Source organism: Xenopus laevis, chromosome 1L (genome assembly GCF_017654675.1).
Source record: "Xenopus laevis strain J_2021 chromosome 1L, Xenopus_laevis_v10.1, whole genome shotgun sequence".
NCBI classification, from domain to species: domain Eukaryota; kingdom Metazoa; phylum Chordata; class Amphibia; order Anura; family Pipidae; genus Xenopus; species Xenopus laevis.
The window spans coordinates 85,455,730-85,473,471 of record NC_054371.1 but is presented as its reverse complement, the minus strand read 5'-3'; the positions used below and the strand labels follow the sequence as shown (position 1 = coordinate 85,473,471).

Here is a 17,742-nt window from a genome sequence, read left to right as displayed (position 1 = left end):
GGGTAAACATATATTTCTGTGTTTTTACCCCACAAAAATGCAGTCAATGTGTTGATTTTTCATTAGCTGAAGTTACCCACGGGACTGTTTGTATGCGCTAACTTCATTTTGGGGCCTCTAAATGCCAGATACTTTGGTAAACCTATGAACAATGGCCACCAAACTGTTCGGAGGAACCCTGGCAATCATATTTAGGGTGCTTTTTCTTAGTACGTAATGACACATGGGTGATATGGTGCTGGGAAGTTGAAGCTTTGAGGCAATTTTCAGATATTTCACCAAAACCAACAACTTTGGGAAAGCCTTGCGACTCAGTAGTTTGGAGCAATAAGGCATGGGTACCCATTTTAGATTCGGTAGAATGTGTGCTTTCCAAAAATGTATGGGTTTGGGGGGTAAACATATATTTCTGTGTTTTTACCCCACAAAAATGCAGTCAATGTGTTGATTTTTCATTAGCTGAAGTTACCCACGGGACTGTTTGTATGCGCTAACTTCATTTTGGGGCCTCTAAATGCCAGATACTTTGGTAAACCTATGAACAATGGCCACCAAACTGTTCGGAGGAACCCTGGCAATCATATTTAGGGTGCTTTTTCTTAGTATGTAATGACACATGGGTGATATGGTGCTGGGAAGTTGAAGCTTTGAGGCAATTTTCAGATATTTCACCAAAACCGACAACTTTGGGAAAGCGTTGCGACTCAGTAGTTTGGAGCAATAAGGCATGGGTACCCATTTTAGATTCGGTAGAATGTGTACTTTCCAAAAATGTATGGGTTTGGGGGTAAACATATATTTCTGTGTTTTTACCCCACAAAAATGCAGTCAATGTGTTGATTTTTCATTAGCTGAAGTTACCCACGGGACTGTTTGTATGCGCTAACTTCATTTGGGGCCTCTAAATGCCAGATACTTTGGTAAACCTATGAACAATGGCCACCAAACTGTTCGGAGGAACCCTGGCAATCATATTTAGGGTGCTTTTTCTTAGTACGTAATGACACATGGGTGATATGGTGCTGGGAAGTTGAAGCTTTGAGGCAATTTTCAGATATTTCACCAAAACCGACAACTTTGGGAAAGCGTTGCGACTCAGTAGTTTGGAGCAATAAGGCATGGGTACCCACTTTAGATTCGGTAGAATGTGTACTTTCCAAAAATGTATGGGTTTGGGGGGTAAACATATATTTCTGTGTTTTTACCCCACAAAAATGCAGTCAATGTGTTGATTTTTCATTAGCTGAAGTTACCCACGGGACTGTTTGTATGCGCTAACTTCATTTTGGGGCCTCTAAATGCCAGATACTTTGGTAAACTTATGAACAATGGCCACCAAACTGTTCGGAGGCACCCTGGCAATCATATTTAGGGTGCTTTTTCTTAGTACGTAATGACACATGGGTGATATGGTGCTGGGAAGTTGAAGCTTTGAGGCAATTTTCAGATATTTCACCAAAACCGACAACTTTGGGAAAGCCTTGCGACTCAGTAGTTTGGAGCAATAAGGCATGGGTACCCATTTTAGATTCGGTAGAATGTGTGCTTTCCAAAAATGTATGGGTTTGGGGGGTAAACATATATTTCTGTGTTTTTACCCCACAAAAATGCAGTCAATGTGTTGATTTTTCATTAGCTGAAGTTACCCACGGGACTGTTTGTATGCGCTAACTTCATTTTGGGGCCTCTAAATGCCAGATACTTTGGTAAACCTATGAACAATGGCCACCAAACTGTTCGGAGGAACCCTGGCAATCATATTTAGGGTGCTTTTTCTTAGTATGTAATGACACATGGGTGATATGGTGCTGGGAAGTTGAAGCTTTGAGGCAATTTTCAGATATTTCACCAAAACCGACAACTTTGGGAAAGCGTTGCGACTCAGTAGTTTGGAGCAATAAGGCATGGGTACCCATTTTAGATTCGGTAGAATGTGTACTTTCCAAAAATGTATGGGTTTGGGGGTAAACATATATTTCTGTGTTTTTACCCCACAAAAATGCAGTCAATGTGTTGATTTTTCATTAGCTGAAGTTACCCACGGGACTGTTTGTATGCGCTAACTTCATTTTGGGGCCTCTAAATGCCAGATACTTTGGTAAACCTATGAACAATGGCCACCAAACTGTTCGGAGGAACCCTGGCAATCATATTTAGGGTGCTTTTTCTTAGTACGTAATGACACATGGGTGATATGGTGCTGGGAAGTTGAAGCTTTGAGGCAATTTTCAGATATTTCACCAAAACCGACAACTTTGGGAAAGCGTTGCGACTCAGTAGTTTGGAGCAATAAGGCATGGGTACCCATTTTAGATTCGGTAGAATGTGTACTTTCCAAAAATGTATGGGTTTGGGGGTAAACATATATTTCTGTGTTTTTACCCCACAAAAATGCAGTCAATGTGTTGATTTTTCATTAGCTGAAGTTACCCACGGGACTGTTTGTATGCGCTAACTTCATTTTGGGGCCTCTAAATGCCAGATACTTTGGTAAACTTATGAACAATGGCCACCAAACTGTTCGGAGGCACCCTGGCAATCATATTTAGGGTGCTTTTTCTTAGTACGTAATGACACATGGGTGATATGGTGCTGGGAAGTTGAAGCTTTGAGGCAATTTTCAGATATTTCACCAAAACCGACAACTTTGGGAAAGCCTTGCGACTCAGTAGTTTGGAGCAATAAGGCATGGGTACCCATTTTAGATTCGGTAGAATGTGTACTTTCCAAAAATGTATGGGTTTGGGGGGTAAACATATATTTCTGTGTTTTTACCCCACAAAAATGGAGTCAATGTGTTGATTTTTCATTAGCTGAAGTTACCCACGGGACTGTTTGTATGCGCTAACTTCATTTTGGGGCCTCTAAATGCCAGATACTTTGGTAAACCTATGAACAATGGCCACCAAACTGTTCGGAGGAACCCTGGCAATCATATTTAGGGTGCTTTTTCTTAGTACGTAATGACACATGGGTGATATGGTGCTGGGAAGTTGAAGCTTTGAGGCAATTTTCAGATATTTCACCAAAACCGACAACTTTGGGAAAGCCTTGCGACTCAGTAGTTTGGAGCAATAAGGCATGGGTACCCATTTTAGATTCGGTAGAATGTGTACTTTCCAAAAATGTATGGGTTTGGGGGGTAAACATATATTTCTGTGTTTTTACCCCACAAAAATGCAGTCAATGTGTTGATTTTTCATTAGCTGAAGCTACCCACGGGACTGTTTGTATGCGCTAACTTCATTTTGGGGACTCTAAATGCCAGATACTTTGGTAAACTTATGAACAATGGCCACCAAACTGTTCGGAGGAACCCTGGCAATCATATTTAGGGTGCTTTTTCTTAGTACGTAATGACACATGGGTGATATGGTGCTGGGAAGTTGAAGCTTTGAGGCAATTTTCAGATATTTCACCAAAACCGACAACTTTGGGAAAGCCTTGCGACTCAGTAGTTTGGAGCAATAAGGCATGGGTACCCATTTTAGATTCGGTAGAATGTGTACTTTCCAAAAATGTATGGGTTTGGGGGGTAAACATATATTTCTGTGTTTTTACCCCACAAAAATGGAGTCAATGTGTTGATTTTTCATTAGCTGAAGTTACCCACGGGACTGTTTGTATGCGCTAACTTCATTTTGGGGCCTCTAAATGCCAGATACTTTGGTAAACCTATGAACAATGGCCACCAAACTGTTCGGAGGAACCCTGGCAATCATATTTAGGGTGCTTTTTCTTAGTACGTAATGACACATGGGTGATATGGTGCTGGGAATTTGAAGCTTTGAGGCAATTTTCAGATATTTCACCAAAACCGACAACTTTGGGAAAGCCTTGCGACTCAGTAGTTTGGAGCAGAAAGGCATGGGTACCCATTTTAGATTCAGTAGAATGTGTACTTTCCAAAAATATATGGGTTTGGGGGGTAAACATATATTTCTGTGTTTTTACCCCACAAAAAATGCAGTCAATGTGTTGATTTCTCAGTAGCTGAAGTAAAGTCCTGAACAATTTGGATGTGCTAACTACATATTGGTGTCTCTAAATGCCAGATACTTTGGTAAACCTATGCATAATGGGTATCAAACTGTTCAGTGGACCCCTGGCAATCATATTTCAGGTGCTTTTTCTTGGTACCTAATATAGTTTGGGATATGCGGAGCAGCAAAATAAAACCTTTGAAATGATTTTTCAGAATTTTGAATTTTTTGTTGAAAAACCGCTATGTTCAGACAAGCTTTTATGTTTGGTAGTTGGGAGTAGAGAGACATAGTTACCCATTTTGTAATCGGCAGAATGTGTACTTTTCAAAAATGTATGGTTTTCTGGGGTAAACCTACGGTTTCAGGATTTTTTGCCTTGGAATCTAAAGCATGCCGTTTTCTGCCTTAGTGCTTTCAAAATTTGGTAATATACTGCCGGGAGTTTTTGCTGTACAGAAATCCTAAATCTCCCTAAAACTATACATATCTGGTATTGGCACGTTCGAGAGACATAAGGCTTTCCAAATCAGTTGGATTTTCATCCGTAAAATGAAATATTTTTCTGGTATAAATTGATATACGATGAAAAATGGTAATTTTTCATTTTTTTTGGTATTTAGCACTATAAATTTTTTTGCACAGGTGTAAATACATGAAAACTCAGGCTGATTTAGAAAGCTCAGTTTCTACCGAAAAAAACAATGTATAGTTTTCCTAGGTAAACTATAGGTTTCCCCTCAGAAAATGCCCCTAAAGTGAGAGAGCACAAAATGTTTCAAAAACGGCTGGCATTTCGCGTAACCAAAATGTGAAATTCTGCTGGCACTTAAAGGGTTAACATACTGTGGGTCCGATAATCATCAACTGATTGAAAGCTGCATCTTTTGCATGGAGGATTAAAAAAACGGTTTCACATTACATCAGCATTTATTTATGTAGCGCTGTCAAGATACACAGTGCTTATTATATATTCCATAGTACATGTATGCTATCCTTTATCTGGAAACTGGTTATTCTGAAAGCACCGAATTATGGGAAGACCAACTCCCATAGAGACCCTTATAAGCAAGTAATTCTAATTTTTCAGATATTTCACCAAAACCGACAACTTTGGGAAAGCCTTGCGACTCAGTAGTTTGGAGCAATAAGGCATGGGTACCCATTTTAGATTCGGTAGAATGTGTACTTTCCAAAAATGTATGGGTTTGGGGGGTAAACATATATTTCTGTGTTTTTACCCCACAAAAATGCAGTCAATGTGTTGATTTTTCATTAGCTGAAGTTACCCACGGGACTGTTTGTATGCGCTAACTTCATTTTGGGGACTCTAAATGCCAGATACTTTGGTAAACTTATGAACAATGGCCACCAAAATGTTCAGAGGAACCCTGGCAATCATATTTAGGGTGCTTTTTCTTAGTACGTAATGACACATGGGTGATATGGTGCTGGGAAGTTGAAGCTTTGAGGCAATTTTCAGATATTTCACCAAAACCGACAACTTTGGGAAAGCCTTGCGACTCAGTAGTTTGGAGCAATAAGGCATGGGTACCCATTTTAGATTCGGTAGAATGTGTACTTTCCAAAAATGTATGGGTTTGGGGGGTAAACATATATTTCTGTGTTTTTACCCCACAAAAATGGAGTCAATGTGTTGATTTTTCATTAGCTGAAGTTACCCACGGGACTGTTTGTATGCGCTAACTTCATTTTGGGGCCTCTAAATGCCAGATACTTTGGTAAACCTATGAACAATGGCCACCAAACTGTTCGGAGGAACCCTGGCAATCATATTTAGGGTGCTTTTTCTTAGTACGTAATGACACATGGGTGATATGGTGCTGGGAAGTTGAAGCTTTGAGGCAATTTTCAGATATTTCACCAAAACCGACAACTTTGGGAAAGCCTTGCGACTCAGTAGTTTGGAGCAGAAAGGCATGGGTACCCATTTTAGATTCAGTAGAATGTGTACTTTCCAAAAATATATGGGTTTGGGGGGTAAACATATATTTCTGTGTTTTTACCCCACAAAAAATGCAGTCAATGTGTTGATTTCTCAGTAGCTGAAGTAAAGTCCTGAACAATTTGGATGTGCTAACTACATATTGGTGTCTCTAAATGCCAGATACTTTGGTAAACCTATGCATAATGGGTATCAAACTGTTCAGTGGACCCCTGGCAATCATATTTCAGGTGCTTTTTCTTGGTACCTAATATAGTTTGGGATATGCGGAGCAGCAAAATAAAACCTTTGAAATGATTTTTCAGAATTTTGAATTTTTTGTTGAAAAACCGCTATGTTCAGACAAGCTTTTATGTTTGGTAGTTGGGAGTAGAGAGACATAGTTACCCATTTTGTAATCGGCAGAATGTGTACTTTTCAAAAATGTATGGTTTTCTGGGGTAAACCTACGGTTTCAGGATTTTTTGCCTTGGAATCTAAAGCATGCCGTTTTCTGCCTTAGTGCTTTCAAAATTTGGTAATATACTGCCGGGAGTTTTTGCTGTACAGAAATCCTAAATCTCCCTAAAACTATACATATCTGGTATTGGCACGTTCGAGAGACATAAGGCTTTCCAAATCAGTTGGATTTTCATCCGTAAAATGAAATATTTTTCTGGTATAAATTGATATACGATGAAAAATGGTAATTTTTCATTTTTTTTGGTATTTAGCACTATAAATTTTTTTGCACAGGTGTAAATACATGAAAACTCAGGCTGATTTAGAAAGCTCAGTTTCTACCGAAAAAAACAATGTATAGTTTTCCTAGGTAAACTATAGGTTTCCCCTCAGAAAATGCCCCTAAAGTGAGAGAGCACAAAATGTTTCAAAAACGGCTGGCATTTCGCGTAACCAAAATGTGAAATTCTGCTGGCACTTAAAGGGTTAACATACTGTGGGTCCGATAATCATCAACTGATTGAAAGCTGCATCTTTTGCATGGAGGATTAAAAAAACGGTTTCACATTACATCAGCATTTATTTATGTAGCGCTGTCAAGATACACAGTGCTTATTATATATTCCATAGTACATGTATGCTATCCTTTATCTGGAAACTGGTTATTCTGAAAGCACCGAATTATGGGAAGACCAACTCCCATAGAGACCCTTATAAGCAAGTAATTCTAATTTTTAAAAAATCATTACTTTTTTTATCTGTCGTAATAAAACAGTCCCTTTACTTGATCATATCTAAGCTGCATGAATCCATATTAGTGGCAAAACTATCTTATTTGGTTGATTTCATGTTTTAACCAAACTTAAAGCTATGGAGATCCAAACTACAGAAACATCCCTTATCTGGAAAATCCCAGGCCCCAAGAATTCCAGATAATAAATCCTACACCTGCATTTTATTATATGTGCTGTTTCCAGCAGTCTGGGCAGTATTATTTTGTACATCATTTATGACCAAAAAAATTTTGGCTGAAGGTACAAAGGTGAACAAATGCACCAAGATAGATAATTGGGAGCTCCTTCCATCGGATGGAAAACTAAACAAATAAATGGTGTGCAGGGTCAAGTAAAGTACTTCATTAACTAGGTGCAGATTCTGTTCAGTTTTATTAGGCAGGGCGACGGAACTTTGTTAAAATTGAAAAAAAACTTGTGCTTGTTGGGGGGTGGCTATGGGTAGATGATACTGTAGGCAAGGCAATGAAACTTTCCTGCAAACTAGCCTCCGGTTTACTTGGGCATGTGGTGTAATCTTGTGGGTGGAGGAGGTGGGCCTGAGGCAGATGTTAATGCAGACATATAGCAAGTGTCTATCTAGGTAGAGCAATTTTTATGAGAGTATGTGAATGCACTGACTTGCTCAGATTTTCTATAGCATTTTACACTCTATATTTTGCCTATAAACTAGTAACCATAGAGTTTGAATAGCTTTACCGTCTATTTTTCCTTTTAACCTTTTTTGTTAGTTTCTGGACATACTTTTAATAATACTCTCTGACTACGCAATGGGTGGGTGCAGCTAAATGGGTCATTCTTTATGTTGATTAAGTGCAAAGGTTAGCATGTGCCACCCATACAACAATCCAAGTACACTATGGACCCTGAAGGATGTAATTAGACTCTACCACTTGCATTTTATTGTTGAAGAAGCCCCTATATTTCGTTAGCTAACGCAAGTGTATTTATGCAGGTCTTACTCAATCATTTACTGTTACCAACGCTTACGATTTATAATTGGTCAAAAGTGTATATAACACTTTCTTTTCAATTCTTGGTTTTAATTAGAATGTCCTTTTTAAATGGTTCAGAAGGCAACACAAACTGCAGTGGAGATGGACACCTCCTCTTGGTGCCTGCAATCTTAAGCAAAAAAGTTAAAGGAACTTACTATATTTATTAAAACCAAAAGTGTTTGTAGGCTCATGACCCGACTAATGCAGGTTGTACCCAAAAACATTGAAGGTGAATGTTTAGAAGTGTCCATTTAACAGCCTTGTTTGCAATTGAATTTTAATAATTGTATTACCTAGGAAACCCATTACTTAAACTTTGTGTTGTTTTTGAATCTTTACATATAGAGCCTTAATGTGTACAAATGAGCAATTTTTGTTATTTTCATGCATAATATTATAGACTTAATCATAGAGAGGCACACTTTTTTTACACTACTGTGATTGATAGCAAAAGGTAAATACTGCAGCAAATATTGGTAAGGAGGTCTGTACACACATTATCAGCCATTCGGCTACCTCCCTCCTGCCTGATGCTGTTTCATTCGGCCACTCTCTCCCTCCATGCACACACAGGTGAGTTGGTGGGATAAGAAGACATGGGAAGTCTTGAAAATTTACTAGGTAGCGCAGCTGAATCAACTTACTCCACTGATATTGTGGCTTGTTTGTATAGAGTGACTATGGAAATGAACACTCTGGCTGGAGCCTAGAATGCCATCTATATAATACCCTAGAGTAAAAGAGAATTTGAGAAAAAAGTTGAATATCGAAGTTTTTAATGTATTGTCTCTTTAAAAGTTTGACTTCAACCATTTGCAGAATTGTTGTTTTAGCCTATGGGGGACCTCCTAGAACCTATTTGGAGTAAATTGGTGGACTCTGAAAAATCACTTTTTTTGGCGGGAAAACTTTGATTCGAATTCCATCAAATGTACTATTACTTCAATTCATATGATTCGAATTCTGCCGAATATAGACCTATTTGATCAAAAATGAACCTGTTCACCCAAAAGAAAACCTCGACTTAATTTTGGTTGGTCTTTTTGAAGTCAAATGTTTTTCAAATTCGAAATTTGACCCTTGATAAAAATGCCCCTTAATGACCTTTGTACCATCAGACTGCTGGCATGTCATGGCATTTGATTTTTTGTACATTTTTATACATTCCTTTTTCTAAGAGATTGATGTTATACCTATGTGATTTTATGTAGCTATATTGGAGAGATAAAAAGATATGGGCTAATTAGAGTTCTTTATATTACTGATCAAATTGGGCTTACTAAAAGAGCTTAGTTGTATCGTCCTTTATGAAATTGCTATACCGCAACATATGAAAATCACACATGTATGATTTTAAATCAGTCCTGTAATATATAAATGGGTCAATGAATTATGTCTCCATATTTTATTCAATTCATATTCACAGTGAATTATTAAAAACACAGGATGTAATCATTTATTTGAAAATTATAAGTTTATAACAAATACAATAAAGAATGCTGAGGTCTCTTCTGCTTTTTTCAGCAGTAGTAGGATAGGGAGAGAAGCACCTTCCAGAACTTGGTTCTTTTCGTTGATGATATTTCATGATCACAACCAATGGATCTGCCAGTCTTTATAGGTCTTATTATTTCTACTGTGGTACATTTCACATGTATTTGTTATATGCCTGGTATGAAGCTGTTAACATTGTTGGCTTTTCTTAGTGCCATGTAAGACATATTTTCTTCTTTGGTATTTTTTCACTTTCTTCTTCATCAGGCAGGGGCCTTTTCAGGCTCTTTTGCTTCTCCTCTCTTAATAAAACAATACATCTTATCTGGTTTCAAAATGTCATGACTTTAAAACGTACATTTTAAATATTAGGGTTTAAGAAATAGTTAGGCAGGAACTGCTAATCTTGCAAAACTTTACAATCAAATGTAAATATATATGACTTGTTTAGTTATGAGAAATATAAAATGAATTTAAGTCATTACCTGAAACACAGGTTAATTATTTGAAAAACTTACCTTGAATAAGAGGGATCTGTCTAATTTAATCCTCTTTATGCCTTCTGGTTGGCTGTTTATCGGCTTTTGAAGACTGGAACTTGCTGTGGGTAAAGTAGATGGTGTCTTGCTGGACGTTATATCAGTGAATGGCCTTTTAAGGCCCTTTCCCTTACTTTCCTCCTTTTTGTCCAATATTTCCTCTCTTTTCAAATTGCTTGTTTTGGGAATTTGCTATAATAGAATAAATGTGTTAGTTACATAACATATCTGTACTCATAGCAACATTTTACACTAGTTATTCAGCAAAATGTATACATTGATACAGCAATGCCAATTAGAAATAACAAGTTGATGCAAATAATAGTGAATCCATAAAGCTTTGAATGGATAATAACCAAGTTGGTAATATTGCTAAATTACCTTGACCTTAGGGTCTGTCCCAAATCCTGCTGATTTACTTATCACTGGCTTTTGAGAATTCAAAGTAGCTTGTGTAGAAGTAGTTGTTTCTCTTCTTTTCTGGTCATCATTGGATCTTTTAAGCAAATAAGAATCAAAAACAAATAGTTTAGTCTCTTTTTACAAACACACATATATATTTATTTATTATATTTTTTTTGAAGTTCACATACCTGATATAGAACAACAGGTAGGCCTGCTGCCTCAACATTGTTGTCTTATCCACAAGAGACACAGATTGGTCATTCATGTTGTAGCATTTGCCATTAGGAGCCTGCAACAGATAAAGATAAATATCTTTATACCATGAAGATAAAATACAGGTGGTGCAAAATTTTAGCACTTTTCTGGTATATGATATATCGGGTTATTAATTAACAGGGATGCACCAAATCCAGGATTCGGTTCGGGATTCAGCCTTTTTCAGCAGGATTGGGCCGAATCCTTCTGCCCGGCCGAATCCTAATTTGCATATGCAAATTAGGGACGGGGAGGGAAATCGCGCAACTTTTTGTCACAAAACAAGGAAGTAAAAAATATTTTCCCCTTTCAACCCCTAATTTGCATATGCATATGCAAATTAGGGTTCGATTCGGTATTCGGCCGAATCTTTCACATAGGATTTGAGGGTTCGGCCGAATCCAAAATAGTGGATTCGGTGCATCCCTATTAATTAACAGTAGGGCTATACTGAATGACATATCATTGTTTGGGTACAGAAACATTAATATTAACAATCTGGTTTCTTACCTTCACATAACAGTAATAATGTCCACTGTCGCAAGTATTCCCAGCATGAACAAGGACGGCATATAGTCTGTAGGTAATTGGCTCTCCATTCGGCTCCGAGGTATAAGGCCGAATATCAATAATTTCTGGATAGGCTACCATCTGCAATAAGCGGGCATAAATGATAATTATTAATACTATTCATCAGACTTCTTATATGCTATATTATATGTATAATGAGGTATGTGGCAATGTACCGTATATACTCGCGTATAAGCCGAGTTTTTCAGCACCCAAAATAAGCTGAAAAACGCTGCCTCGGCTTATACGCGGGTCATTTAAAAAATATTACCTATTTGAAGCGATGCGCGTGCCTCCTCCCTGCTGCGGCGCTTCCGACTGGCAGCTCACTGATGCGCGTGCCTCTTGTAGTGCCTCAGCGCTCCTGATCTTAAACAGATCCACAGCTATGGAAGTGGGAACCGCGCTGGAAGGAGAAGGGAAGTAGGGCTCTATGTAAGGCGCTGGCACAGGAGTGCAACAGTAGCAACAGCAGCAGCTCCCTCCCCTCTCTGGTAGCTGGCAGCCAGTGTCATAGAAATCAAATGCATCAAATCCGATTGGCTGGTGGGCGGGCTAGACAGGGTAAAGCAGGAGAAAATGTAAATCGATTTGAGGGACGCGAGTGATACGAGGGAAGGGCTTATTATAATTAGAAGAATGCGCAGAAGCTTCAGAATCTGTGAAACACGATCCTTCTGTGCCCGAGGCAGCAGGGAGGGAAGCCAAATAATTTTAGTGACGTCACCCTACCAGAAGACTCTGCTTCTGCAGGCAGTGTATTTGCACATGAAAGAGAAGAGACAGCCTGGATTCACTGGGTGCAGTAAGTTATAACCTAGAAAGCCTTTCATTAAAGACAGCATGTTTATTAACCTTTCGTTCTCCTTTAAGGTGGAAAAGCAGCAATGCAGATGGTGATGGACCTGCTTTTGCAAGCTGCTGCATTTCTCACCCTAGGCTTATACGCGAGTCAATACGTTTTCCCAGTTTTTGTAGGTAAAATTAGGTACCTCGGCTTATACACGGGTCGGCTTATACACGAGTATATACGGTAATTACTGTTAGTGAAGAATACCTACATATTTCCTTATTAATAAATATAAACCCTCTATAAAAAGCAATCAATAAGAAATATTGAGAATAACAGAACCCGTACATGTAGAATCTGTATTGTCCCAAAAGATTGAGTGACGATAATGTATGTTCTAACATGTTGGCAGTCAAATTGTTTATGTGACGTCATATCCTGTTTATTATACACATATATCATTACATATTTACATCTGCAATCCCATCAGATAAAGCATGTTTGTATACGTGTCAAGCTGTACATTATTTCATACTTAGTGGATCTGTAAAAATTGGTCTCTGAGAGTGTGATAACTAGTGTTAGTACTTACCTTAGAAATCTTGTTAGCGATAAACACATCAAATGTATTCAGGCACAAGGTCAGCACATTGGATGGCCGCTTAATAGATAATGTCTTTGTAGCCGTCACCATTTCATTGCATCTGAAAAAGGATTTAGTGGCAATGTTATATGACTGGTATAAATATTGACATCAGTCGTCAATACAATAACGTTTATTTTCATTTACTTTCTTGGAGACATACAGACATTTACTTATAATTGTTGCTCTTATGTTCTCTTTTTTATTATTGGTGCTGTTTACAGCTTGTAGTTACAATAACCTAGTGCTGTTATCTGTAGCACATCATTATTCATAGTAAAAGCCTTTGAGCGATATTCTTAATCATTTGAATATGTTATAGAAGTTGGTAGATCCATTAGTAAAAGGTGTAAAACACATCCAGAATCACTTAACTGGGTTTCCCCTACGCTTTCAATAACTCAATTCATTTCTAGACTCAACTACATTCAGGAAATGCATTTATTAACAGCCATTGCAGATAACAAAAAAGAAGTTTTTGACGATATATGGCAACCTTGGGAGAACTTTAAGAAATCCTCTGGTTTTTTGCTTTTGTTTCCTTAACTTAATTTCTTCCCACGAGTAATTCTACTTTTTCAGAGTCATTGAGAATACAACCTGTCATAACACACCGGTTTCCCAGTTAGGGAAAACTTAGCAATTTGAGAGCCACCCGTTTATTCTCTTTGTAGTCGCGCTATTGCCTACCCTGCTCTATTTAACTATGCAGGTTTCCTTACTCTTCCCCTTTTTTTTTTTTTTTTTTTTTTTTATTATTTTACTATTGGTTTTGGTTTATATTCTTTGCCTTCTCCTGTTGTTTAAGTGAAGTTGTAATACTTACCTTATGCTTTTGCAAGTTCATATTGTTGTAATGTCTTTCAATGTCTATTACATATGAAGCACCAAATGTGAAAAATGACGCAATGACAAGATTGTACTGTTACCATTTTGTTCACGAAATAAAAAAAAGATATGTTAAAAAAAAAACACATCCAGAATAGGGGTCAGGTACATGGCAAGAAAAAGAAACATACTTGCTGCATTTATAGCAAAGTTCTCCGAGTTCTTCTGGCTTCACATATTCCTTTAGGGCCTCTGTAATACTGTTTGAATTCTAAAATTATAAAAAAAATATAGACCATTAGTGTCCCTGTCAAGAAAGTTTCAATATAGAACATGTAAACATTTTTTGAAATTGTATAGTTAGAAGTTATTTACCTTAATGTCCAGCTGTATATCCATAAACTTGTCAAAGGTGTTAGATTCTCCTAAACAGTTGAGACACATCACTGCAACAGAATAAACATTGTATAAGTTCAATAAGAAAATGCTCCAAATTTCTGGTTTATAATTTAAAATGAGCATAAAACAAAAATTGAATTTGAAAAGTGAAATTGAATTTTGCATGTTATGTTTTGTATGACTTTAATATCTATATACTGCTGGTCTATATTTTGGCCAAAAGGGGCAGAGCTGTAGCACTGTTTTTCCAGTATATATATATATATATATATATATATATATATATATATATATATATATATATATATATATATATATATATATATATATATATATATATATAAAAAATAAAAACTGACACAGCACTCCAAGTTTTGTATGCAAAAAAAGATATATATTGTAGAAAAACATACCAAAGCCCATAGGGCGACGTTTCGGGGTATACAAACCCCTTTCTCAAGCCAAGGGCAGCATTCAAGTAACAAGCATTGGTTTACACCTATTTATACAAGGTAACACAGGAAGTTACATATGGAACATGACATCATTAACGATCCTCACACATTAACCCCTTAATTGCTTAATGTTATCCATGCAGGCATATAACAACTCAGCGTTAGTCCACTGCATATCCAAATCCAGCTAAAAAGAAACAAAACAAAGAATAAAAAACAGAAATGAGACCAATGTTTATCCCATCATAGAAATACATATAGGTCATAGTCTCTATTAAGCCCATTTGGGGCCAATGTGTTTAATTGGTGTATCCACCATACCTCTCTTTTCCTCAGCAATAGCTCTCTATCACCCCCCCGTCTGGGGGAGGGTACACATTCCAGAACCATATATTTCAAATCTGTATCCTTGTGTCCTTTCTCCACATAATGCTTAGAGACTGGCAGCTTCACATTGCCCTTCCTAATTGTAGATCTGTGTTGGGATATACGTGTTTTTATTTGTAATGTGGTCTCCCCCACATAGAGGAGACCACATGGACAAATTAACACATAAACAGCAAATTTAGTCAAACACGTATAGTACCCCCTTAGAGTATATTTACGACCCGTGTCGGATGCTCAAATATTGTACCCTTATGTACACAACAACATTGGGAACATGTTAAATAAGGGAACATCCCCCGCGATTTTGTACCCATATATGTTTGTGTCAAAACCTGATTTTCTTTCGTATCAGAATGAACCAACTGACTACCTAACGTTCTCCCCCTTCTATATGACACTAATGGGGGTCGTCCAAATTCTTGAATTTCAGGATATGAGGATTGAAGAATCCCCCAATGTTTACGGAGAATGTTAGTCACCATATTACTATGATCATTATAATGAGTGACAAATGGTATAGACTGTTCTTTATCCTTACGATGAACCTTAGTTTTCCTTGCCCTAGCTTGGGCCCTATCCAGGACATATTTTGGGTACCCACGTACAAGAAACTTATTATACATGTCATTTGACTGTTGATCACGTCTATTTGGCTGGCTAACTAGCCTCTCAACCCTAGTAAACTGGCTGATGGGGATAGAGTCCCTAGTATGCACTGGATGATAGCTGGTATAATGCAGTAATTGGTTCCTATCTGTGGGCTTCGAGTATAATTCTGTGGTAAATGTACTCCCTTGTCTGTTTATTGTGACATCCAAAAACTGTATAGATCCCCTATCTTTATGTATAGTGTATGCAATATTCGGATGTGCTCCATTAATCTCTTGGTGGAACCGATCGAGTGAGTCCGTGTCGCCCCTCCATATCACAAATATATCATCGATATAGCGCCACCACACCACAACGTGTGTGGTGAATGATATACGACGGTAGATGTTATCCTCCTCCTGCCTAAGCATAAAGGAGTTTGCATATGAAGGGGCGACATTTGAACCCATTGCGGTTCCCCTGAGCTGTAGGTAATACTTGTCCTTAAATCTGAAATAGTTCTCACACAGGATAATTTCCAAAAGTTTCAAAAAGAATTCCACTTCCTCTTCCCCATATTGTTTACTTTCCCTTAATAATATAGCACAAGCTTCAACACCATCTCTATGTGGTATGGACGTATAAAGTGAGGACACATCAAAGGTAACTAGTAACAATTCCTCAGTTACTTCCACTTGTACAGACCTCAATTTGTCTAAGAAATGGTTGCTATCTTTTATATATGATTTCCCTTGCTGTACCAATGGTGCAAGGATATATATATATATATATATATATATATATATATATATATATATATATATATATATATATATATATATATATATGTGTGTGTAATTTTATAAATATAAAATATAGTTCCTGTCCATGAACTCCTTACAATACATCAATTGGGTTCATTGTCATCTGTGAACTATGCTCTTTTTGTGAATCATTCCTTTTTGTAATCTACATAACATTTTAAAGCTTACCTTGAGAACGCAGGTATCCACCAAATACTCGATGGATAAAGGATGTGGCCTTTGTCTTCATGTCTTGGCTAAAAGAACAATAAAAAAACATTTAAGACAATAGCATACATACAGCTACATCTTATATTTCTGTTGTATTTCCCTTTTAATAAGGCAGCATATTCATTCAATTGCCTGTACCTGTCATAGTCCCTCAGACAAGCCTGTTGCAGTGCATCAACGGCAAAGCGCAAGAATTCATGGGCATCTTCTTGGCGTCCCTGTATGAAGTGCCCAGCAATGTCTAATGAGAAGAAAAAAATAAAGTTATCTCATGTATACAATTTTTATAGAGTTTAGAATGAATTTAGAAAATTTAGAATTATTTCCTTTAACAACAAAATATTTGTTATTTATTTATTATTTAGTGGTGACATAGACATATACTCACTGTGAAGTCCATTGTAGATAGGCAGTGGCTTGATTACTCCTTCAGGATGGCCTAGGACTTCAGTTACATGATTCTGCATTACACACATCATGCAGAATCCTCTTTGTACACCTATAAGATATGAATAACAATTGTTATATGAGAAAACTGCAATTTTATTAAATGCACATAATATGCCTTGATAGAAATTAATAAATGAACATAGCTTCCCCTTTGCTCATGGCACCAGAAGCATTTATCTCTTAAATGTAACGTGTATACCTATTTTAGGGGAAACACAGCTAAATCCATACTTACATGTCTTAGAATGCTCACGGGTAAGTAGATAATTTGCCAGCGGAGCTGTGTATGTAAGGCACTGCAGAACTGAGTTCATGTAGCACGTGTTGCCCAAATTTCTAAGGCCTGCTCCAATGGTCCACGTGTTCCGCCATTTCACAAAGATTTTTTCTGATTGAAATATAATTTTCTCTGTTGGTTTGATTTCACTCATGTTGATTACTATAAAATAAAAAGAAAATGACAAAATCATCAACTAGAATTACAAGAGGAAATTCACTCTGGAACATTGTGGATTTACTGGGAATATACAATTCCTATTCTCAGGTGGAGTTATGACTGGAAAAAAGTGTAATTTGCTAAAAATGCATTAGAACATGAAGAGGATTGAGTGGATAGTTAGAAATGTGTGTAATTAGATATATATATTATGCAGAATGATCAGGCCTGGGGTTATCCAGATAAAATATGTTTCTGTGATTTGGATCTCCTGACCTTAGGTCTAC

At 37.3% G+C, this 17,742-nt stretch overlaps 1 protein-coding gene across 1 annotated transcript; it reads right to left on the bottom strand.

The window, feature by feature from the left end:
- Positions 1–8,213: 8,213 nt before the first annotated feature.
- LOC121400630 (ubiquitin carboxyl-terminal hydrolase 42-like) lies at positions 8,214–17,450 on the bottom strand. The gene is made up of 12 exons (XM_041584106.1): positions 17,255–17,450; positions 16,958–17,068; positions 16,708–16,810; positions 16,528–16,595; positions 14,082–14,152; positions 13,898–13,977; positions 12,828–12,939; positions 11,386–11,526; positions 10,809–10,909; positions 10,597–10,711; positions 10,195–10,407; positions 8,214–8,309 (listed from the first exon to the last, which is right to left on the bottom strand). Exons 1-12 carry the CDS (start codon positions 17,448–17,450, stop codon positions 8,214–8,216), a joined length of 1,407 nt encoding a protein of 468 aa, XP_041440040.1.
- Positions 17,451–17,742: the final 292 nt, after the last annotated feature.